At 51.9% G+C, this 25148-nt stretch overlaps 1 protein-coding gene across 2 annotated transcripts in view; it reads right to left on the bottom strand.

Moving 5' to 3' along the window:
• Adamtsl2 (ADAMTS like 2) overlaps window positions 1-24601 on the bottom strand; it is a 29817-nt gene extending 5216 nt beyond the window's left edge. Inside the window, exons 1-15 of one of the 2 annotated variants that reach the window (XM_021155855.2) lie at window positions 24430-24601; window positions 22164-22254; window positions 21434-21576; window positions 20686-20761; window positions 19877-19979; window positions 19063-19208; window positions 18811-18934; window positions 16417-16497; window positions 13984-14159; window positions 9883-10240; window positions 8009-8381; window positions 5082-5179; window positions 2040-2166; window positions 803-1016; window positions 564-719 (exon numbers count right to left, since the gene is read on the bottom strand). In XM_021155855.2, coding sequence (XP_021011514.1) covers window positions 564-719; window positions 803-1016; window positions 2040-2166; window positions 5082-5179; window positions 8009-8381; window positions 9883-10240; window positions 13984-14159; window positions 16417-16497; window positions 18811-18934; window positions 19063-19208; window positions 19877-19979; window positions 20686-20761; window positions 21434-21576; window positions 22164-22253 — 2265 coding nt within the window. In that variant the 5' untranslated portion in view covers window position 22254; window positions 24430-24601. The remainder of the gene's footprint in view (window positions 1-563; window positions 720-802; window positions 1017-2039; window positions 2167-5081; window positions 5180-8008; window positions 8382-9882; window positions 10241-13983; window positions 14160-16416; window positions 16498-18810; window positions 18935-19062; window positions 19209-19876; window positions 19980-20685; window positions 20762-21433; window positions 21577-22163; window positions 22255-24429) is intronic. The other variant, XM_029474692.1, reaches the window with a different exon arrangement.
• Between the last annotated feature and the right edge of the window lie 547 nt (window positions 24602-25148).

The raw sequence follows: 25148 nt of genomic DNA, 5'->3' as shown, positions 1-25148 counted from the left end.
ACAGCTTAGTCTAGGGCAGTGTGCGAAGCAGTTCCCATGGCAACCACTTTTTAAATAACATTTCTGTTCTAATTACAGAAATAACATGCTCGGTGCAAAACACACACAGAGAAAAGCACAGCTCCAAAGGTCACCTAAGCCCCCACCCCCGGAGAGGACCCTACCTGGCATATGAGCAATTCTGTTCCACATGAGAGAGACAGATGGAGACAGAGACAGGAAGGGAAAACAGGCATGGAGAGTCAGAGACAGGGAGAAAACACCTGCAGAGAGACGGGGACAGGGAAAGGCATGCAGACAGACAGAGAGATACAGAGACAAGGAGAGATGGAGTCAGGAGAGGTGGAGACAGAGAGGTCATTAATGGGGTGATGATGTCCACTCTTGTTTCTGGACAAGGGTTTGAGTCCCTACACGAGTGGAAGGAAGGTTATTTTACTCTTCTCTTCTCTTTACTCCACATAGATGAGAAAACTAAGGCAAAGCAGAGCCCTCAGGTCAGGGTACCATTTCTGTTGTAATTACAGAAATAGCTAACCCCATATCCTGAACCTTGCCCTCACCGGTCCCCAGTCTGAGACAGTCCACTGGCGGTCACAGGGAGGCCCAGTGCAGTTCTTCTCTCCCACAGGCTTGGTGCTGGGGTCACACAGTTTCTCATCCTCAGAACAGCGGATGTCTCTGGTCACTACACTGCGCTCTCCACACTTGGCAGTGCACTACGAGGAAGTCAGGGTGAGAAGCATCATGGCGCATCTGTTCTCAGGCACAGGCCACCACCCCAGCATCTGTAGATGCTCACCTCTGACCACTCAGACATCTCCCACTGTGGTCCGCAGGCTGGGTTGCGGCATGTCTTGCGTTCCTCCGGCCGGACAGCCTCCGTGGCTTCACAGAGGTCACTGTACACGGAGCTGTCAAATCCAGGGGACAGCATCTTCCAGCAGCGCACGATGCGGAACTGATGGCCCTCACCACAGGTGCGTGAGCACTCACTCCAGCTGCTGGTCTCCCACCTGCCTCAGGATCGAGGACAGCCCTCAGTGGCCCCAAATCACACAGGCCAAAACAGACCGGAAGGAGATGAGACCTGCCAGTGTGGACTGTGCCCATGTTAACCCAGTGTTTGACAATGTTAGTGGAACGTTGGATGAGTGTCCTGCAAGTGTCCATAGTCTTCGGGGACCTGGCTACCTTCACCTACGCTCACCCCCAGTCTTTCTTCCTTTGTCCCTTCTGCCCTCTGCTTCACGTCTTTCACATTTGCCACCCTTTATGTTCATACTCCAGTATCCCAGAGCCCCAGGCCTTGCTTGCCCTGCTGGGTCACACAGGTGATTGTGGTCTCCTCTGGACATTTGTTTCTTCCTGAGCAAAGATGGATCCAAGCTTGTGAGTCTAGCTGCATAGCCGGAGAATGGCCTGTCCAGTGTACAGGATGACCACCCAGCTCTACTTTCCATACCGAGTGGGGCCATAAAAGGCTGGAGTTCTCCATGCAGGTCCTCTGAGAAGACACACTTGGAGAAGACTCTAAATCAAGTACAGGTCAGCTCTGTGGTGTGTTCCACATAGGAACAGGCCAGATATAGGAACAACTTTCCAGGTATAGCAGCCAGAAGGAAAAAGAGAGCGTGGTCATGCTAGGGAGCAAGAACTACATGGCTCCCTGGAAGTGACACGCAGGCCCTGACTCTGCCTTGAAGAGAAGATAAGAGACAAGGGGCTAGAAAGATGGGGCTCCACTTGTTTCCCAGGTAATCCTTCTTAGCTTACAGAGATACCACTTGCACAGGTCAGCCTCTGTGCATAGATACCCCTCTGGTATAGAGAGTAATGTGGAAGAAAACCTATGATGTAATGTTTAATCACCATCCTGTGTGCTCTGCTCTGACCCGCACACACAGCCTCACAGCTCAGTTCACAGCAGAGCCCTAGTGTGAACACACCTGTTCGCATGTGCGCACACACACACAGGCACACACACACACACTTGCTCACTCATCCTGACTCCCAGCTTGGTGCTCCAGGACAGGTACCTGGGCTGGCACTCCCTCCCAGCGCAGAATTCGTGGACAGGCTCAGGACGGGTGAGGGCATCGCAGTAGCTGTCATCCACTTCAACACCATCATAGCGAACACACATGGCATAGGTGGACATGACTCCTAGATTCGGGGAAAGGGAAGGGTTTGTAAACTGTGTGGTTAACAGGGAATACCTTGGACACCAACAGATATAGGGTGAGCCTTGTGGTCTTGGAATGGGTCACATGATCACTCCAAGCTCTGCTTCTTGGGTTGGGGATGGTGAAATGCTAGAGTGGGGAGCAGGAAAGCTCTGTGGGCCAGAGTCTGAGGATCAGACCTCTTTGCCCAGCCCCTCCAGCCCAGCCCAGGCATCTAGCTCACCTGCCACAAACCTAGATGGTCTTCCAGAGGCAGAGTCGGTTAAAGCCAGGTACCCTAAGCTCATTTGTCTAATAGAGACCATTTATGGCAGATGAGCAGGCAAGCAGGTGAAAAACCAAATTATTGCAGCAGGATAGCCCTGCCCCCAAACATCAGATTAGGGGCCTCAGCTCTTATTGAGGGTCTCCCAACCAGCACCTCCAAATGCCTTTAACTATTTGTGTGGCTTTTTCTGGGATTCCTGAATTCTAAAATACCAAGAGAATATGAAGGGTCACACGAGTACACACACACACACACACACACACACACACACACACACACAACCATACCTCCTCTCCTTCCTCCCTCAGGCTGCTTCCTGCACATCAGAGAAAGCCTGCACATGGGCTCCCTAAAGGGTGAGCATCCCCTACTCTGGAGCAAGGTATGCCAGGATTTTGCTCTGCTGGGGAAAGCCACGGTGGCACTGTATGTGAAAGAAGATCTTGGGGTTTTCAGTGGTTCTACCTGTCCAGGGATGTCAGAGCCTCGGCACCCTCTGCTGCTCCAAACCCCGACCCCAAACAGAACCATGGAGTCCGCAGAGAACCCATATATGTGTTTTGTTTTGTTTTTATTCCATGAGGGCCAAGCCAGGCTGCAATGACTGGTTCCTCCCCTGCCAGCACTAGGCTGTGCAGCCATCAGCCTGCTGGGGGAGGTCAGCAGCTTCCTGGTCAGGCTTGCTTGGAACATTTCAGACCTCAGACACACTAGCTCTGGGACCCAGGGACATACAGACAGGCTGGGGACTTGTGCAGCTGCCCCAAGTACATGGCTGTGCTTTGGTTTGTCATCATGGAATGGAAGCACATGGGAGAAAATCCAGGTCCCACCTAGCAGAGCCACCAGAGTTGTCATGGCCCCATATTGCTCATGCCCAGAATGGGAAATTTCCAGAAAGGCTACAAGATCAAAATGTAACTTTTCTGGGCACCTCTTCCTTACACCTGTCTTGAGTGTGAAGCTTCTCAGAACTTCTTGACCGCAGAGCCCTTGCCTTGAGCTGAAGTGTGCTTTGAGCCCTGAGACATGAAATAGCCAAGACCAGCTATCCCTCCTCAGTTACAATCCTACCAGTACCCTTAGCTCCTGGGAAGCTATGCTGTGCTTTGGGGGACTGAGGGACAGTCTAGAAGTCATACCCTGAGCCCCAAGTCGAGTCCAAGACCACCTGACCACATTGCTGTTCCTAAAGGACAAACCTAGGATCTTCGCCATGGCTGGGGGTTCAGGGTACAGAGATGGCAGGCCCTACATCCCAGCACACCCTCAAAAGCGGATCTCAGCATGAGAGAAGGAGAAGAGGGGTGGGTGAACTCATGACTCTCTACAGAACATCTGCAGACATTGTGTGCATTCACATCTGGAAAATCCCACACCCTGGCCTTGCCTCTTCAGCATGGCTACAGTTTTACATATCAAATTTAAGCTCTGGGAACAGCGGGGTCTTCCAGACAGCTAGTGATGTTAGGGCAGAAGGTGTTGAGGCAGTGAATTGTCCGCAGTGTGGACTCCGTGTCACTCAGATGGGTGAGTGCCTCTTAAGGTCACAGGAGCCTCTCTCCTTCTGACACTTTTGTCTGAGTCAAAGCTCATCCCTTCCCAGTATCACACCTGTCCTATTTCCTTTCTTCCTGTTTCTGCTCTGCGCTGTGGGACACACAGAACATCCCTGCTCCTTGACCTGGGTACATCTAAGCGTTGAAAGACAATGGTGTCATGTTCTCCCTGAAGACATCACCTACCGGGGCTCATTCATCAAGCACCTTGCCACCAGGGCTGCCTCAACCTGGAGACATCTCAAATGATGTCACCTCTCCAGCCTCCAGAAAGTTCTCATAGTCACAGCACATGGTAGGTCCCACAGCCAGGATGGCTAGAAGGACCCAATAGCTTGCCCATACACAGTTTCAACAGGTTTCAAGAGCAGAGGCCACACAGCTGCTATAACGTTTGGTCCTGACAACCCATCCCTGTGAAAGACGGGTCTCAGGGCTCATCTATCTGCTGGAGCCAGTGGACTGGCTGCCCCTGGGCTAGGACCAGCTTCAGCCTTACCTCAGAATCCCACAGCAGGGCTGCAGAAATGGCATTCACTGGACGAATTTGGACCAGGCAGATGGTGCCTTTCCATTTATCCCACAAGAACCTTTGCCATGGTACAATGTAGTCATGGGCAGAAGTCAGTAGCAATTTCCCGAGAGACTGGGGTATGATACAGTAGGCAGTACGGCTCAAATGCTCCCCAACCCCAAGGTGTTTGTTTGCTTCCAAATTGTTAGGAACAGGGAAGCATTGTGTGTTTTCAGTCAGGGCCAGTATGAGCAGAACCGCAGAGTGAAGATGCCCATCTTTATTCTGAAAAGCCCCTCTCCTGAGATGTCAGAGGATAATTAGGGCTAACCAGTGAGGCCTGGACCTGATTGTCACCTAACAGGTCATGGGATCAAGGATGCTTTTGTGACCTTTCCCCGACTCCTGCCATCCCACCCTACCTCCCAGATCAAGCTAGGCAAGCTCTTTGGGGGTGGCTTGGGACTTCACATGAATTCGGGAGTCTCCAGCTAAGCCCAATCACCATAAAGGTAGGCTCAGAGGAGGTGTCCCCGTGGTCCCAGCCTCAGTACCTGTGGTGCATGTGGCACTGCAGGGCTCATGGGATGAGAGCTTCCACCGGTACATGTCAGCTGGGCTCACACCTTGCTTGCGTGCCTTGGGTCTGGTCCTGAAACACGGTCAAACAGAGTGTGGTGAGAAAGCTGGGTGCTTATAGGCTTTGCTGTCAGGTGGCTTAGTTTGCCTCTAAGACACACTCTCCCTAAAGATACATTTTCCTGGGCTCCAGCAAGTACCCTCCATGTAAACCAGGGCTCCACCCTTTGGAACAGAAAAGGAGACATACATGTTGGCACTGAGCAGACGTGGGTATTTCTCATTTCAGGTACTAGAGACTCTGCGTGAAGACACCCTGTTCTTTCAGAGGAATGCTGAGCAATGGGGAACTCCCCAGTGTTCTAACTGCTCTTTCAACATTCACCGGCTTCTCACTCGGTCTTCTCGCACGGGCTAGCAGATTCCTTCTTCCCACCCCAGAAGGAATCTCAGAAAGCCCTTAGGGCCTGAGAGCTTCCAGAATTTTCCCCAGCCGCCTCCCTCAGTTGGGTTTCTGATGAATGGGGACACCAGCCACTCAGCTTCCAAATTTCAAACTCACAAAGCCCAGCTGCAGGAGGGAGAGTGACCTCGTCCCACACTGCATTGCAGCTCAGGTCCGAGATGGCTGCACAGGCCAGCTGACGGGAAGAGGCACGCTGGGGGCTGGCCAGCTAACAGCTCTGGTTCTTGGCCCAAAGCCAAGTATTGTTAGGACTGTTAGCTTCTTTGAACCAGCCTCAACACCCTCTGTGCAGGCTATGCGGGGCTCTGCAGAGGGAGGAAGCCGCTGCTACACTGTTACCTCCACCTAGGGTGTCTGCCACTCAAATAGGAACACAGTCCCTGAATCTCATAACCCCTGGAGCCAAGAAGAGCAGTTGAGGAGGCAGCCCCATCACTATCCCCATCGCCATCATCACAGCTCTCTTGGGCTGCATAGCCCAGCTCTTCTTTCCTTGGAACTAAAAGGGGCTACCTAAGGGCGGTGCAGCATCACCTTTCACAGGACTTAAACGGACCAGTCTCTTTCCTGGGGACCACAGTCACTCGAGAACTGTGGGTGTTATAGGCCATTACATTCTAAAAGCCATTTGGGGTGAATCTATGGTAGAGACATCTGTAAGGACTGTTAGTCAAGTGGGTAAGAATTGCGCCTGCATTTGGTTCAGATTGGCTCTTGTCTCCCAAGAGAGTGCTCTGGAGATGAACACTATCCTGCTGTCCTGATAGCACGTCACGCTCTGAGAACCCAGGAAATGATCTACCCCAGGAGCCTCAGTCATGAGTTTACTGATGTGACTCCATGAATTCTCAAGGGGAGGGCGGGGGCAGAAAGGAGGGAGGCTAGGGCCTGGGCCATCTCTCCTGGGCCTCAAACTGGTCCTTAAGCCAGGCTCTGTGCAGGGAAAGCTCTGCCGCCTTCTCTGCTTATAAACAAAGCTTCAACACTGAGGGGAAAGGGAGGGGGGCGTCTCAAGGCAAAAGATCCCAGCCCTAAGCTCCCAGTGGGACCCACTCACAGCACCAACTGAGGGTGGGCCAAACCCCTCTGGGGGAGAAAACTGGGGAGAAGAGTTAGTCCTTAAGGCTTGACCCAGATAACACTGGAGCTGTCTGGGCCTCTGACACTGCCTTGAGCAGCCTTAAATTCCTCCCAAAAAAAACAAAAAGAGAGAAGATGTGCTTGGTGTGGAAGCCTCCATCTTTATATAATTACACACTTCTCAGCCACAGCCTGCATGACTCATCCCTGACTCAAGAGCTAGCCGCCAGGTTCAAAATAACCCTTTGGATTTTAAGCTCTAAAGGTATTTCTGGAGGGGCTGTCTACACCCACTCTCCGGCACGTGTGGGGTGCTGGGTGCTGCTTAGATCACAGTGCGTACCTATCAGGTTTTCTTGCTGGAAGGTGCACCAAAAGTGCCACACCCTGGAAACGATCACCACCCCGATATGGAAGAGCCCCTTCCTCAGCTGTGATGGTTTCTGAGACACCGGTGGCCACTTTTCTGGGTTCTTGCCCAGTGCCTGGCGGGACACAGGCTCCTGAAATCCCCAGAGAGCAGAGCTCTGAAATGACTGTTTGTTTATAAATGAACCAGAAATTCTCTTCCTACCACCCTCCAGGCTTCAGAGTGTGCCTTTGCATCCCAGACGCCTGTTCTCAAAGTGTCTGGTGACAGCCCCTCCTGGGATTGTTTGAAGCCTCTCTAGAAGATGAAAATAGCCCTTCCTTTCTAGGCTGTCCCTTTGATTTCACCGGCTCCCAGAGCAGACTTGACTTCCTATGTTTGGACAACACTCGGAGATGTGGCTATTTCGGCTTGGTAGTTTCCCCCATGGCCTCCCTCAGCCCATTATCTCCCCAGACCATCTTTGGTCCCCACCAGCAGCATCCTTTGATGGCAGTTGGTTGGGCATCTCACTGAGCTGCACTTTTCTGAGTGCTGACAACCTGTTTTAATGACTTGACTCCAGGAATCCAGTATGTCCCACAGGGCTAAGGGGGCAAGGGGAAGAACAGATGGACGCTTTGAAATGTGGCTAAGGGATTCTGGACTATGTGGCTGCTAGTCCCTTCTCAGCTCCTTCCCAAGAGCCTAACACTCATGGTAGTGGTGAGCACTCCCTGCTCTATGCATAAAAAATGTTGAGTCCATCCCAGCATCAGAAGTCTGTGAGCAACATGGTTCCCTTTAGGACATTTAGATCTGGGGACATTCGGACTGTCAACCTTTTAGAAAGATACGTTACAATCCAGACTCACAACCTCATGTCAGATTCACTTACCCATGCTTTCCCACTTATCTCCAGGTTCCTGGCCCTTCTAGCTAGATCCCCCTGCAATGACTCCTACTCCATAAGGCAGTAAGCTAGGGCAAGGAGAAGTGCCTCTTACCTCGCCTTGTGAGTCCTGTTCCCAGCCAAGTTGGGGGGGCTGGCACTGGTGTTGGGGAATGGGGCCTCAGAGGAGGTGTTGATCCTGTCACTGCTCAGCTCCAGGTAAGACCCATTGATCAAGTAGGCAGCAGGCCCCTCATTCTCCTCATAATCCACATAGAGGCTCTCGGCTGGGGAGCTTCTGGGAGCACCCTGGGCAAAGATGCTATTCATGGTCTCATTGAGTGAGAACTCTTCTGACTCAGAGCCTGTGCCCAAAAGCTGGTCGGAGATGGTGTTGGCTGAGAGAAGCTCGTGGGAGGTGAAATGGGCACTGATCTCCCGGTCATCCTTGTCTGCGGAGAGAGCTCTCCCAGTGGTGGCATTGTGGTCTGCAGAGAGACAGGTGTTTCAACAGCCATGCTGCTCTTGTGTTGATTGTCCCTCCTACTCCCACACATTCCTGTGTGTGACAGGTGAGTTACATGAACAGGATGAATTCATGGGGCAGGGAAAAAGCAGGAGTCCCCAGGTTCTTCTCCATAAGACACCAATATCATCGAATGATAGGAAACCCAATGATCACTGCAGATGGTTTGGCAGTGTCCCCAAAGCCCAGGCTCGGCTGGAAGTTCTGCATCAGATCTGGTTTGGAAAGAGGATCTTTATAGGCTCATGAAATAATATAACCTGAACTTAGGTTGAGTCTTAAATGACTGGTGCGTGGCTAGGAAGAGAGAACACAGACACATAAACCTCAAAAAGTCCAGCACAGGAAAGAAGTATGTGTGAGGCAACACACCAAGGACCCCCAGCAACATCCATTAGGCCCAGTGCTACCCAAGTGAGCCACAGGGTAGAAGAGCTGGCAGATCACTTCCTCTCTCTAAGCCCATCCCTTCCATCAGACTCAGACAACCATATATGGTTCACCCTCTGCAAATGTGGGGTTTGCATCCTAAGAATCAGAGGGTGAAGGGTCCAAATATTTTGAAAAAGAATTTCATGCTGTCTGGGTCTGGTGGCGTACAGCTTTAATCCTAGCACTGGGGAGGCAGAGGCAGAGACAGATGGATCTCTTGTGAGTTTGAGACCAGTCTGGTTTACACAGCAAGTTCTAGTCTCACAGAAGGAGGAGAAGGAAGGGGAAGAGGAGGAGAAGAAAGAGAAGGAGGAGGAAGAGGAGGAAGAAGAAGACATATCTATATTAAGCAGATTTTGACAGTTAATATTGATTGTCAACTTGACAGGCTCTAGAGTCACCAAGGAGACAAGCTTTCTACACTTGTCTATGAGGAGTTATCTAGATTAGGTCAATTGAGACAGTGAACACCAGCTACCTTTCTCTCCCTCTGTTTCCTGACTACAGGTGCAACGTGACCCACTGCCTTAAGCTCCTGCTGCCATGATGGAAAGTATCTCCTGGGATTGGGAGCCAAAATAAAACCTCCCCTCCTTCCTGGGGTTGCTTAGTCGACATTTTGTCAAACAACGAGAGAAATACCTAACCCGCTGATGTACCAGTTCCATCCTTTGTCACCTTGCATTGACTTAAAGTCAATTGCTACCCACAGTACACACACACTGCATCTAGTACTGGGGTCAGCTCTGATAATCAATGCAGGTTCTCTGCAAACACACCACAGTATACAGGGATTTGAGTAGCTAAGAAGCTGAGAATTTTGGTGTTCAAGAGGACCCTATAGCCAATCTGCAGAATTATGGCTGTATAGCTCTGACTTCACACTCTGCCTGCCCAGAGAGATGTGCAAGCAACTGAAATTCTCCTTAGCCTCTTCCGCAGACTTCAAAGAAGACCAACACTTCTCACTTGAGACCTCTGCCCCTGCGGAGCCCAGGCCTTTCCCATTACCCACTCTTCCTCTTTCTCACCTTGGAAGCCCTTGCCCCTGGGAGGTCCCTCACAGACCCCACCGCTGGCTTGCTTGCACACCTCGTTGGACTCCTGGCCTCTGCTTGGACCTAGCTCCACCTCAGGGGCTGGAGGCTGAAACAACTGGCTGTTCAGGCCCAGCCTCTCTGAGGAGGTCTGGCGGTAGAGTGAGCCATTGTGCTGCATGAAGCCCAGCAGCCTGGCACTGTCCAGCTCCTGCCGCTCGGTGCTCTCTGTGCTCTGGGAGGCTGCCTCAGAGAAGCTGTAATAGACAGGCGGCAGGTGGTGCATGTGAGGTGACTGCAGCAAGGTGTACTCGAAGGTGATAGAGGGGCTTTTGCCGTTCTGGTTCCACACCTGGGAAAGGAGAAGAAGTGAGACCCGGCTCCTGTCCTCTCTCCTTCTTAACACCCAAAGACCCTTGAGACCAAACAGCCCTGGGTACATTTCCCAAGGAATCACACCTGATCCAAGAATGTGGCCTCATGCAAATGTCCTAGGACAGCTGTGCCTTGAGACTGTGAGTGAGGTACACCAAAAGGGGAAGAGGGGTAGGTCACTTTGAGGGCAGGAAATGGGGGACACACTGCATGTCACTGCCATCATGAACCAGACATCCTAATAGCACTGGTCTCATTTAATCTACCCAGGACTTCAAAGGCCTCTAATGAGGCACCAAAATTCAGACCATGCCCCTGTCCAGGACAGCATTGAAGGGTCACCTGGTCATGGAGCTACTGGGAGATAATCAAGGCCTCTACAGAGACCACAAGTGACCTCTCTCCTAGACAGACTTCAGAGCCTTTGTTCAAAGTCACTTCCCTAAGATCTGGAAGCTGGCAGTAGTGGATTTGGTGCAGGACTAACTATTCATGGAGCTACCTGGCTAGAGCACAACAAGGCCCGGGAGGGTGGCAATGAACGACCCACAGAAATCTAAACAAAGCCAAGACAAGCCATAGCAGGATACCAGATAAAGAATGAGTACCACCCAGATGACATCTCAAGGGTGTCTAGGGACAGGATCAGGGACTATGGAAGGCACTTCACTGGAGCAAGATGACAAAGAGAGCCAACACCATTTCAGGCTAAGCAAATGACTGCAGGTGTGGTCAAGAAACTCTGATGCATAAAGCTTCAGGACAGAGAAGGCAGAAGAGAGGAAGAATGAGCCTGGGTCAGCTTCTCACCCTGCTAGGTCTGCTCCACCAGACAGAGTTAGGCTGCAGCAGTGGGACCGACTTCACAGAGAGATTTGGGTCAAGATACTTGGAAATAGTGAAATCTCAACAGCTAATGCAGCCTTGGGAGAGATGCACATAGAACGCTTTCCTTCCTAAGCGTGTCCTTTCTCTGGGCCTTGCCCAGTCTCCTCTCCTGACCACCAGACCAGTGTATCTGGTAAGGTTATGTCCTTTAGCCAGCAGGGAAGTCCTAGAGAATAGACAGTTGTTCCTGGGCCTTCCGGAGAATTACAGCCCACCGGGAGCACCCTTACACTCTGGAACAACATGCTGGCCTGCTAACAGGGAGGGTAGAGCGAATGAGGCTCACACTGAGTGCAGATGCAAGAGGGGTAATTCAAGAGCAGGCAACTCACTGGTGACCACTTCTACCAGGAAGCCCCAGAACATTCTGTTCACAAGGGGGTGGCTGAGCAACACCGATGGCATTTAGAAAGACAGTGTGGGACACCCTCCCATGGCAGGGCTGGTGGTAAGGGGTGATGGCAAGTTCTGGACTCCCCAGCAGCTGTAGATATGAGCAGGCCCTGGATTGATAAAGGTGAGCAACAGAAAACAGTAACAGAGGGGCTGGGTAGGTGACTCAGTAGTGGTGAGCACACTTGCTGTTCAAGCAAGTTCAAAACCCCAACACCCATGTAAAACCTGCGTACTTCTACAACAAAACTTTTGAGGTACTGGAGCTTGCTAGACAACCACCCTAACTGAAGTGATGAGCCTCAGGCTCAGTGAGGGACCCTGTCTCAAGAGACAGGCTAGTGAGGACAGCCCCTGAAGTTTTCTTGTGGCCTCCCAATGCGTTCACACCTCTCTCTCTCTCTCTCTCTCTCTCTCTCTCTCTCTCTCTCTCTCTCTCTTACAGTATCTCAAGTGACAGACACAGAGACACAGGAAACAGAAAAGGAAACACCCCACACACACCTTGGAAGTAGACACATGGGCTAAAACGGTCCTTCTTGATTGGGATAGGCTGAGCGAGAGGAGAAGGAGGCGGAACCAGCTGTTCAGACAAGGTTATGACCCTTTCCCCCCATTTTTTGAACCAGTTTCTAGATCCGAGAATCCACTGAAGGACAGAGGAACCCACAGTTCTCTTCTAAAGGACCAACAACTGTCTACTTACTCAACTGTTGCCTGGAGAGAAGGCTGGGCATTCTAGAGCCAGGTCTGAGTTGTCGTTGTTGGCTGTGGACCCTAATTTCCATTGTTGTTGTCCTCATCAGAAGCATCTGGATGAGTAGTGACAAGAGGGATGACCCAGGTCTGGCCAGGAATGTGTCTACTGGGTCCCTCATTGCTAAATGTGTAAGTGATGGTCAGAGCCCTCTATTGACAGTGCCAATAAGTAAACACCCATGACATATCCAAGAGCAAATCAGAGTTACCATTGCCTCCTCTGGTATCACAGATGTAATCACACCATGACCTCAAGAACAAAAGAACAGAAAACACACTCCACATTCAATCACACAGTTCATGTTGCCCTGACAGTGATAAAATGACCCCAGTGATCTGTCATCAGAGTACACTGGAATGCAGTAAGCCCAACCAAGCAATGACCCTTACTGAGCTTTGTATAGGTGTGGTGACTTTTCTAGAGCATAACATGGCCTTAGGTTGAACACATTTGGTTCAAATGTGGTAAATAGTCTCCTGCTAGTCCTCCAAGAGCAGTTTCCATCTACCTGGGTGAATCATAGCATCTGTACACAGCTGTGATCCAGTCACCCTGTAATTCAAAATAACAGGACCATTCTATAGGACGAGACACTGTGCTGGTTCTGCAGCTTGCAATCTCTACCATGAGCAGGAATTCTTGAGGTGGCTTATTTGACATCTGGTAATATCAGTCTAGTCTACCCAGCAAGCAACTTAAAATGTTGCCTATGCTTTATGGAACACAGTAGAGAAGGCTCTATATAGACCCAGTTGGGTTGCACAGCCTGCCACTGGACTGCAGGAAGAGCAGAGATGCTTATGTGGGTAGGGTATGGAATGTGTCATGGAATTTCTGCATGTCCCAAAGATGTCTCCAGCTCAACAGAGAAGCAGACAAGTGGGCCCTGCTCAGGCAGACCTGCAACTTACAGGTAAATGACTGTATAAACCTCTCCAGGTTCTCTACCTACAATATGAGGCCACAGAGCACACTGTGTGTGTGTGGGGGGGGAGCCAGCTTTCTTGGAGAATGTCAGAATTGCTCATTTGTGTGTCCATGGATCTGGGGTGAGAAGCTACAGTGGCTTGCACTCCTTGATGCCAACTGTAGAAAAACACTAGCCATACAAGCCCAAACTCTGCCCTGCCTGCTGTTCAGAGCCCTGAGAATCCAGGGCAGGAAGTGGCCAAAAGCACCCCCAAAAACTGTATACCAATGGAGGTAGTATAATCTTGTGCCCCGATGAAGGAAATACAACCTTGTGTACGATAGAGGTAGTACAACTTTGAGGGACAAAAAGACTCAACTGAAAAATAAGGCCAGCCACCTGTCCTTAGATTTCCATGAGGTTCCCAATGATCACAGAATGGGATGGCACAGAACAGCAGTTCTGAATGGGTGGATGGATGGATGGATGGATGGATGAATGGATGGATAGATGGATGAGAGAGGGAGTAAGCAAATGAATGGATAGATGAATTAATGAATTAATGGGAGACAAAGTAAATGAACTAAAGTCTGAGCGAATAAATGAATGTGAAAGCTAACAGTGATTAGGTGAATGAATGAACAACCCCTTACCCCTACCACAGACTGTAGCAATATGGCTGCGTTCAGGGCCCTCAAGCCCCCACCTGTAACTGGATTCTGGGAAGCCACTACCCCCCACCATCTCTGAAAGCCTGTGGCACACGCACCATGACATTCAGGCCCTGGTTGGTGGGCCCCTGTGCCACTATATACTCGATGCCAGTCTCATAGACATCCATGGGCCGTCGGTACTTGACCACTGTGCCAGCAATGTTGAAGTTCTTGGGGCTGTCCACTTTGTAGTTGCCATTGAAGAAGTAGAAACCAGCTTCATCTGCAAGGGCTGAAAGAATAAAAATCACTGAGTCACATGGGCTAGACGGGCCAAGCAGAAAGGAGAGAGAAACAGGGAGGAGTCAGCATACAGGCTCCAAGAAGGGTGGCCAGCCATGCCCTCCCTCTCCAAAATGACCCAAAGACAGGAAATTCAATGTCACAGGAGATCAGACAGACACTGTGCCTGGGGCCAGCATGTGGCCCTGGCCAGTGAAAACCTAAGAGACACAAACACTTTCCTATCAGTTTAAAACAAACAACCACAGGCCAGTCTGGGTGGTTGGAAGAGCCAACTGGGAAGGCTGACCCTGCCCTTCTGTCTGTCTCAGATGAGCCAAAGGGATTGAAAGGTAATGAGCTAGAGCCATGGCCAAGTGGCCAGTCTGGACCAGGAGAGTCTATAGCTGTGAACAACAGGTACCAGCCAGATTCTAGACAAGAAAGCACAAACTGACAAGGACTCTGGTTGTAGTACCAACTGCAGCTAAGAGGGGACCTCAGTACCTCTTCCAGGGTCCACAGAGAGTGACACTTTAAGTGTGTCCTGGCTAGTGTACAATGCTCTCCAGAAGTCTTTTCCTGGGACCACTCCAAGCTGACCAGCCCTGCCCTTCTTGTAGAAACAACAGCATTCAGTGGTCTGCCTTTACTGTTGCCCAATTAATCTGTTTATCCTGCTGGGCTTAACACCTCCCGGGGACCCAATCAGGCAAGAGCAGAGCCTGCACACGTTCTCTCACCATTTCCCTTAGGCAGGTGACTGGACACTTTTCAGGACATGGCCGGAGGCAACTGAAAGTTAGAACCAGAAAGGAATATGCCCAAGACACCCCGACAGCCCATTTCCCAGATGCCCTGTCGTCAAACACTGGCCTAGAAGCTGGCCTTTCCTGAAGCTATGGGGGATAAGTAAAGGTTCCCTGAGCCTGAGAGCTGGGGAAGAAGGGGAGGAGGCAGTCTCAGTGCTGGGGGACATTCTGTCTTCTAGAGGGTGTCCTTAAAGCCGGTTCCAGGAACTGGCTCGCCAGAGACGCGAGTGCCGTTTCCAAAGGCCCTGATGCAATCCAAGCAGAGGAGCCGGGGCAATTAATTTATTATCAGACAGACGCAACAAGCAGGACGCGTCTGAAAAATGCCTTTAACGTAATAGCGTCAGAACGGAGCGTCAGGTCCAAGTCCGGCTGGGGCCTGGCTGTCCCAACTCAGCTGCCAGATCTGTGCCCAGGGTTCAGCTCAGGGCCCACATCCAGAACCTGTTTCCTGACAGCGAGGCCCTTCCTTCCTGATGCTTTCCCAGCCCTTGCTATTTCCAGTGTCTGCTTCAAGAATGAGAACTTTGCAGCCAGCTCAGAAAACACAACGTCTCCTGGCCTCCCTGCAGCCTTAGTGAGCTAGCAGACAGCAGAGCCACTGGCCTGGCTGGAGGCCTGGCTCTCCATGCTCAGCCCACAGATGTCCCCAGCAGTGTGGGCCAGGAGCCAGCCATGTGCAAACTTGCTGGGGTTGGGCCTGATGCTGGGCTCAATCTGAGGACACACACACACACACACACACACACGCACACACACACCTTTTCATATCCCTAGAGCAGACCTCTGTCCTGCTAAAGTACATGAGGTATGGGAGGCAAGACAGGTGGGTGATGGAACTCTGTTAAGCCTGAGGCTGAGTTCATTTTGGAGAACTGCTCGGTAAGACTGAGCCCATGGTAGAATGGCTCACAGGTACCTGCCCATATGGCGCTTCAGTCACCAGGTCATGGCACCTCTCCAGGTTCACACACCACCCATGCAGAATGTCATCAAGATGGGGCCTCACCACCGTGCTACTGCATCCATAGCCTGTCCCACATAGCCACTTCCATCCTAGAGTGTCACCTCCCTCAGGAAACTAGGCATGGTCAGCATGACACTACAGACAGACTGTGATAAATCCTTCCTCAGCAGCTCCTGACCTTAGACCTCTCAGTGTTGTGGCTCACTCCTCAAATAGACCCTACCTCTGGATCCCTGGATTATGTCTGGACCAGGTTCTCTAGTGATAGAGAACTCACTGCCTGATATCACACCCTGGCTCTTTCCAGCACCTCTAAGGACAATTTCATACAAAGGATGACATCAGGGACCCCCTTCCCAACAGCTGGCTGCATCGCTGCCTTCCGCAGCTGTGCCTTGCCACCTGGATTGTCCCATTCCTCAATTAAGAGAGCGAAGGTCAGGTGCCCTTCTCTGTCCATACGCATCCTCTCAGATTCACCTACGCACCCAGCACATCTGCTGACTTCTTCCTCTCCACAATCTGGATATCCCGGGCACCAGCTGGAATATGGGTCACCAAGGAGTAACCTGTGGGCATAGGAACATATGTAAGTAAAGCCAGGGATGGCAGTACAGAGAAGGAGCTGCCATTTCTCTTCTGCAAAGATACTTCTTGGCATCAGTGCCATCTCTGAGCTCTGGACACGTTAAGGGCATCTGCATAGGGCTTGTTCCTGCCATAGTCAACGCTCATGGCACTGGAAGGCCCAACCTCTTCCATCTTATCATAACATCTTGTTGACAGCTAAGGCTTGATGCATCCACACAGAGAGGCTCAAATAGAAGCCGACCCCCTACAAGGGCTACTGTCCACATGCCTGGGCTGTAAGAAGACACTGCCAGCATCTCAGACCCCATCATCCAGGCAGGGAGCAGGAGCGAGGCAGGGAAAAAAAGTGCCACTAGCTGCCAATGGAGGGAGACCTGGCAGAAAACAGTTAATAAGAACAGAGCCATCTCCTGGCAGAGGAGGGGCGTCTCAGAAGGAGGGGATTTGGTGGAGTTGGTGTTGCTTTCCTGAATCTCCCATAGAAGGCTGCAGAGTCCACACCCAAGCCACCCCTGGCCAGATGACCCTGCCTTGGCCATGACCTCACCCTACCTTACAAGTACTTAAAGACTCTGCCCTGACAGTGTCTCACATTGGGTTCCTTGGAAACCAGGGCGAGGGGCTCTGATTTGTAGCACTGAGCCATTTATGTGTGCACACTTCCCCCATTGTAGCAAACTGAGGGCAATGCCCATGTAGTGAGAAGAGGAAACAGGTTCGTGAAGCCCTGACCTTCTAGAAGACAAAATACTGATTGAGACCGAAGTGATTACTTTGCTGAGACAGGGTCCCTCCATGTGACAGCAGCTGACCTAGAACTTGTTATGCAGATCATGGTAGCCTCAAACTTGCAGTGATCCTTCTGCCTCTGCCTCCCAAGTGCTGGGATTGCAGGCATGCACCTCTCCACCTGGATTTAATTTTTAAATTAGCAAGTGGTTTCCAAGACTCCTGGGCAGTTAATATTGACTCCCAGGAACTTCAGGATAAGGACTGGCTTTGAGCTTGGTCAGGGACCTAGGACCTGTCAGGGCAGATGTACCACTCTGCAGCTAGAACCCAGGGTCCAGCTGCCCAGGTTAAAACCCAGGGCCTTAGAATTTCAGGTCACCTTAAACATTTGCTCTCTCTGCAGGTTTGGGCAACAGTAATAGCAATTGCCTTGTCGCAATGTCTCCAGGCGTGAATGAGTTAATGCTGGCCAGACCTGGCTCTGTGCCTGGTTGGGGAAACACTCAGCAGAATTAGTGGGGTTACTTTCACATCGGCCCCAGCCTCCTCAGAGGGAGCCCTGTCTAGTGGGCGGTGTATAGCCTGTGGCATCTGACAGCTCTCAGGGGGAGGCACTTCCTGACCTCTGATGCCTAACCCCATCTCTGCCTTGAGTCCAGCAGAAAGTTGTACAGTCAGGTGTGTGGAATAAAAGGAAGAACAAGCAAACAGCCCAGCTTTACCACATCCCACCTTTAGCAGGTCTTTCGCATACAGATACACACACACACACACACACACACACACACACACAAGCAGCTGCTGTGCCTACCATTCTTTTGTTAATCTTCTCCCCAGGCTGTATGTCCATGTTTCACTCTTGGTGGCCTCCTATGGGACTCTTGGAGCCCACACTAATTCTGTGATCACCCCTCATGTCGAGGCAACCAAGACTTGTTGGCCTCGTAGGCCCTCCAGCGGTCTCAATAGGATTCTCTTGCCTCCCTGGGGGAGTTTGAGCAGGCATTTCCCACACTGGGCCTCAGTTTCCCCATCCTATAAGTGGATTTCAAGTCACCCTCTGTAATAACTAAGTGTGACTCCACACACACTTCTTGGGACACAGCAATGCATTTGGTTAAGTACTGACTATCACAAACGATGCATGGAGGTCTGTCTCATGCTCAGCTCCCAAACGTGAGGCTTGGGCCAGAGCCATATGCAAACACAGGGTCAACAAACACAACACTAGAGAGGGGAGTCTCAGGATTAACCCAGAAGCCAGCACACCCAGAGTTGAATCTCACACACGCCAGGACTTGTGCCCCAGTTTTCCCCTTCAGGGCATTTGGTCCTCCATGAAGGCTACCTCAGAGGTCAAATGTGAGCCCCGTTCTAAGTGTCCTCTGGTGTGCAAGTGATGTAAAGAGCCCCTTTTATTGCCAGTAGGAGGGAGTCTTACACCTCTGCCTGGGCCTGGGTGGGCATGAAAGGACCCGTGAGAGGAAGTGGCTGACGCTGGAAACCTTGTGAGAGGCAGGGATACGCCCACCCATCCAAGCTGCCACACCTGCCCTTACCAAGATGATTGTTGCCCTTTCGGTAGTTGCCTGTCACGTGGGTGCAGCTGCTCCCGTCCCCCTGGCAGACACCACACTTGTCCAGCGTGTGGGTGGAGAAGAGCACTCCATCACAGCCAATGGGCTGCAAGAAGCAACGAGAGAGGCTGCTGAGAGGGCACTGTGGCTGCCTATACAGGGGGGCCACTGTCTCTGACAGGCAGGGTGGCCAGCAGTGAGAACAGCCATACTTTTGGTACAATGTTTAACAACCTCACATTTTCCAGACACGCAAACCCCTCTCAGGTCGGTGAGCTTGCAGGAAGTGCCGTCTCGGGCCGGCACCGTGAGCTGCCGTTGGCCGTCCACGGTGCTGCAGTGTAGGTCGCATGGCTTACTGGAGATGTGCACGTAGTCATCTGGAGGGAGGTGGGGGGAGACAGGGCATCAGGAAAGGGGGTGCCAGATTCACCCTCTCCTACTGAGATAGCACCCTTCCCACTACATGAATAGAGAAAGTGAGGCTTGCAAAGAAAGGACCTGACAAAGTATTGGTAACAGAAATGAATGAGACACGGATCATCTGGCCTGGCCCAAGCTCTGAGTTCTAAAGTCTGCCTCCTTGTGAGAGGGCATCATACTTGCGATCCACACTAGGAACTGAACACATCAGCACGTGTGCTGAGTTTGGAGAGTTTGGAACATTTACAGTGTGCCTGAAAAAAAATGTGTTTCTTCTTTCTGTGGGGAGAGGGAGGGAGGTAGAAAGGTGGGCTAGGAACAGCACAGGACCTTGGCCAGTCCTCGTTTAGGATTGTCTGGGCTGATTCCTGTCCAAGCTCTGGGGACAGTGGGAGAGTCCTGACCTCAGAGGCCAGCCTTGCAGGAAACTCAGCTCTGTAATCTGTCAGTGGTGATGTCATGGGTCATGGGGGAGGGAGAGGACGGACCTCCAGACCCTTTTCTAGAGAAATAGGGTTAGCTCTGAGCTCTATACATGGCCACAACAGGCTTTAACAGGTCCTGGCTCTAAGCCTGACCTATCCCACACTCCCACCAACAGAGCTCATTCCTGAGGCTCAGGTACCCGGGTAAAGGGGCTTCCACTGGTACGCCCGGCCGTCATACACACGGGAGTTGAAGGAGACACACTGCTCTTCTCGGAAGCTCCTCCCCTCCGGTGGACACTCCTGAAAGAAGAAGGCAGGCCGGCTCCAGGGGAGGCTGAGCAGGAAGTGGCTGTGACCAGATGACCCTTGGGGGCCACAGTTCATTCCAAACTGGGTTAGAGGCTGTCTCCTTGAGGAACTCATGGATGTCTACTGAAACCTATCTAGGACAAGCCATGAGCTCCCCTTCAGCTCTCACATCCCACGGATGTGCTCACAAAGGCAGACTTGGAGCAGCTCAGCCAGGCACACCAATTAAGACTGGGAGCACTGGCACCTCGACCACCATACCCTGTGGCTCCTGGAAAGGCAGCTAAGTTTCAGACTGACTTTGGTCCCATAGAGAGTGTTCTCAGAACTCATGCATAACCCATGCCTCTCCCCAAGCTTCTGCCACCTTGGTCCAGCCAAGGCCAATGAAAATGTGCACACAGCTACACCTGAGAGTTGGGGCAAGAGAGGCCTAGGGTGGCTTTCCACCAAGGCTGCTTCACAGGTAGGAAGAGAGGGCAGCTGTTGTGGCTGTCTGATGTTCAAATGTCCAAGGCTATGGGACTATGGTAGGAGAATGCACTTAGAGTTCAAGGAACAGATAGGAGTCCAAGCCGTCCTACCGAAAGGGAGAGAACACGCAGCTTTGAGTGCCCGAAGGACTTAGCGTGAGCCTGGGCATCAGCCAGCCTAAACAACTGGATGTCATGGTCCAAGGGCAAGACTGGGGCCTCACCTGCACTCTGCAGAGCTGGTACCGTTTGGACGTGCCCACACAGGTCCTGTTCCCTGTGCCTGGAACAGACTTCCTCCTGATGGGAAAATGTGGTACTGAACTAGGGCTGGGTGGCCAGCTGTGGATCCCGATACCTGTTCAGCCATGGACTAGCTTCCAGTAGCTTCCCCGGCTCATAGGATGGCATCTGATCCCACTCTGTCTTCCCAGCACCCGTAACAGAATTGTACTGTACAGAACCAATGAGTAACATCCATGTTTGCTGAGGCTAACATGCAAATACATGTGGTGCTAACATGCAAATACATATGGTGTCCTGTGTGCCCAGAATCGGAGCTGGCTTCATCATGCTCTTCACATGAAACCACGATGAGGAAACTGGTGTTCAGAGAGGTTGAGTGCCCTGTCCAAGGTCACACAGCTTAGAAATAGCAGAAATAAGACTCAAACCCAAGTCCCTCTAAAAGCAAAGGCTCTTAGCACCTTGCCCTGTGCTCTTCCATGCTTCAGAAGACAAGGGGTCTTGCTCCTCAGTGGCAAAGCCCTATAACAGTCCTTGCTTTCTGATACTCCCTCTCCAGCACCCCAGAAAACCATTGTTAAGGACTTGTCAGAAGCTCTCTGCCCAGTGGATGCCTACGGGAAGAGAAGCCTGCGTACATCAAATGTGAGCCCAGAGGAAAAGCCACCAGGCCACTGGCCAGGCTGCCTCTCCCCACGCACCCTTGGGGGTTTCTGGTGAACTCACCTCTGTTGCAGGCAGTGGCGCTCCTGGGATGTCACCCCGCCCCCACAACTGCGGGAACATGCTGTCCACTTGGTCCACTCCCCCCACCAGTAGGCAGTGGTGTCAGCGCCTCCCTCTAGGCTGTTGGATGTGGGGCTGTTGTCCTGGGTGAAAAGCACCCCCCCCCCAGTAGTAAGGAGAGACTCAACCATAACAGAAGAAACCTGAAGATGCAGCTGAGGGGAAAGAGGATGAGGCATCTTCCTATTGGACTGGTGGGCGGGTCTCTCAGATGGCTGGAGAGAACTCCATTGGTGAACACATGTGCCCCCATCTAAGGGCTGAGCATTTTTGGATTTAGCTGGTACCTGAGGCATATCTAACTTGTCTTGCTTTCTCCCTCACGGCCCACACTTCATCTGCACTTGCAGGCTCGCCCCATACACACCTCCTGTCCACATGCCTTATACTAGGCCCTTGCTGGAAAGAGAGACACTAGACAGATGTCACTCTCTAGCGAGCTGGTCAGGGACTCAGGGATGGCCAGAGTCCCAGGTCAGGGGCTGGTCTGACCAACACCCTGAACAAGTTTCTGGAGCCAAAGCGAACATCAATACCCCTGGGCACGACCCTTGCTACACAGCCCTCCAAAGTCAGCCCACTCCAGTATGAGCTCAACACCTAGCTGAGAAGCATGTTGGGGGGTAGCAGGGTGGGGACAATAATGACTGGACAATGGCATACTACTCACGGAAGCCTCAGTAGGTGCCGCACCCCCAGTCACAACTGCTACAGCCAGCAAGGACCAAGCCCAGTGTGAATGCTGCCGTCTGCCATCCATCCTACAAAGCAAGACCCCGTCACTACCAGGTCAGGCTCTGCTTTGAAGATAAGCTCTCCAGTTCTTCCAATGTTTCAACTGGTAAGGTTATCTGGCATCCTATGGTAGTGGCTGCCATGTGAGAGGGACTGAGCCAACCATCTGGGCTCAGCAAGCAGCTTGGTAAGTAATTACAGATGTCTGCCCTGCTTAGGCACAAAGGGATGGTGTGAATGCCAAGTCTGAGCCACCCTTCATCGGAGGGCTTCTGCCAAGCTTTGCCCCTGGAGATTGGCTGTGGAGAACAGAGACAACTGAGGAGGCTGGAAGCCCAGCCTGGTAGAGTGGTCATTGTGAAGAGAGCTATTAATCAGGTTCAGCCCACTGTCTAGTTCGGATCGCCTTGGGAGTTTTACCTGCTTTACATCGGTTATAGACGGGATACCCTTCTTCTCCTCCCTGCCTTTACCTGTCCCTTGCCCCATGGTCCTTGAGCAATGGCAGCCTTCCCTTCCCAGAGGAATACCCTCACAGCCAAGTATCCAGCAATCTGGTCCTCAGGTGCAACACAGCTCAGGGGTCTGGGCCCTTCTCTCTCTCTCTCTTTTTTTATTAGATATTTTCTTTATTTACATTTCAAATGCTATCCTGAAAGTCCCCTATACCCTCCCCCCGCTCTGCTCCCTTACCCACCCACTCCCACTTCTTGGCCCTGGCATTCCCCTGTAGTGGGGCATATAAAGTTTGCAATACCAAGGGGCCTCTCTTCCCAATGATGGCTGACTAGGCCATCTTCTGCTACATATGCAGCTAGAGACATGAGCTCTGGGGGTACTGGTTAGTTCATATTGTTGTTCCACCTATAGGGTTGCAGACCCCTTTAGTTCCTTGGGTACTTTCTCTAGCTTCTCCATTGGAAGCCCTGTGTTCCATCCTATAGATGACTGTGAGCATCCACTTCTGTATTTGCCAGGCACTGGCATAGCCTCAAACGAGACAGCTATATCAGGGTCCCTTCAGCAAAATCTTGCTGGCATATGCAATATTGTCTGGGTTTGGTGGTTGATTATGGGATGGATCCCTGGGTGGGGTAGTCTCTGGATAGTCCATCCTTTCGTCTTAGCTCCAAACTTTGTCTCAGGGCCCTTCTTTCTTGAGAGAACAGAGATATGGAGGAGGAGCAGAAGGAGGTACAGCTTGCACCTGGCCCAGAAATCCTGCTCCTGACTCCCTCCCAACAAGCCAGCCCCTCAAACCCAAACACCCACCAAGGGTTAAGGTGAATCAAATCAAGAGAGCTTCCAGCCTTGCTGCTCCAACTCTCAGAATGGTTGCTGTGCACCTCAGTTTAAACCCTGGCCTAGAAAGGAAGCTAACGTAGCTTGTCCCAGGTGGGTGTCATCTACTGGTAAGTTAGACAAAAAAAAAAAAAAAAAAAAAAAAAAAAAAAAAAAAAAAGGCAACTTGCCCAAAGCCACACAACAAGGTAGCCTACTGCCCCTTTCCCCACCATACACACACATACCACAGAGCAAACTTAGGGGCTCAGTCGCACCGAGCAATTTCAGGGGAAGAAAGTCTGGAAATGGGCAGCACCCTCGAAGCCCTGATACCAACTGTCCTACTGTCCTTCTGTCCTTCTCCCTCTTTTTCTCCCTCCCTCCCTCCTTCTCCTGCAGGTGTCCAGGAACTTGGTCAGCATCACCCTTACACCCCACCCCACCCCCGACACTGAAGGTCTCCATCTGAATCCCCATTTTCACTCCAGCACAGAGTCCCCATCTCACATCGTCCCATTGGCCTCCATGGCGCCCCAGTCCCTGCTGCTGCCAAAGACAGGTGCCCAGTCAGCCTCACACTTGGTTTTCATTAAGGCTCCCAGACACTGCTGGATTCCAGCCAAGTCCAGCTCAAACAGGATCCATCTCTCCCTAGGGTCCAAAACCTTCAACAGGCCCACCACAGCATGGCTTTGCAGACCAGACAGCAACTGCTAGTACCAAGGCTGTTGCCTCAGGACCACCCTGCCACTGTGTGGCACAGGTTGTTCCCCCCTTTCTCTGTGGTTGAATACCCTCACCAAGGGCTGGGACATCCCCCGGCCCCATTCTGAACAGCTTGGCTGGCCTGGGATGAGCTACATCTCACACCTCCCAAAGACCACAGTATGAGCAGGGACAAGTATGTAGTGGCCTACCTCACCCAGGGTCAGCAGGTTGTCCTCCCAGAGAAAAGGGTGAGAGCTACTGCCAGGTGCACGGTGCAGGAAGGTGAGTGCAGAGATGTGCTGGCTCTGCCTGTCTCTGGTCCTGCTTCCCCAGCTGCCTCCCTCTCCCACTTCAAAGAGCATTCAAGGGAGGGGGTTCCCAGGAGGGGCTCTCAGCCCAGTGGCTGCTCTGTGGCCGCAGCTGCCTTTATAGCTGTCAGGCAGACGGGGAGGAACTCACACTTCCCACCGCTGCTCCCCCGCCCAGCCTGCTGGCGGCTGGCCGGGCGCACACTTTAACCCGCTCTGCTCCTCTGGAGTATGGCCAGGCTGTCCAGCTGCCTGCTGGCTGCTGCTGCCACAGTCCAGGATCAGTGAGTGAGCCTGAGACTGGCTTGCCTAGGTCCAGAGTGACTGACCCTAACGGATCAATTAGCCTGAGGTCATGTGGAGGGAGGTTGGCAGTGGTGGATCAGAGCCCCCTTGACCCACCCATCTAACTTCAGCTTCCAGAGAAGGCTGGAAACCATGTGATGTCCAGGCTTTCGGCTCCTGTTCACAGGGAAGACACAGAGGTCCAGACATTGCACGGGTGCAGGCCACCCTCCGTCCTTGGAAAACAGACCTGAACAACCGAGGAACTGAGATACATCCAGAGATCAACCAACCAATGGCTCCAGGGAGAGGAAGAGGTGGCTACAGCCTATTGA

Source organism: Mus caroli, chromosome 2 (genome assembly GCF_900094665.2).
Source record: "Mus caroli chromosome 2, CAROLI_EIJ_v1.1, whole genome shotgun sequence".
Classification (NCBI taxonomy): domain Eukaryota; kingdom Metazoa; phylum Chordata; class Mammalia; order Rodentia; family Muridae; genus Mus; species Mus caroli.
The sequence above is the reverse complement of the archived record's forward strand: the minus strand, read 5'-3'. Positions and strand labels throughout refer to the sequence as shown.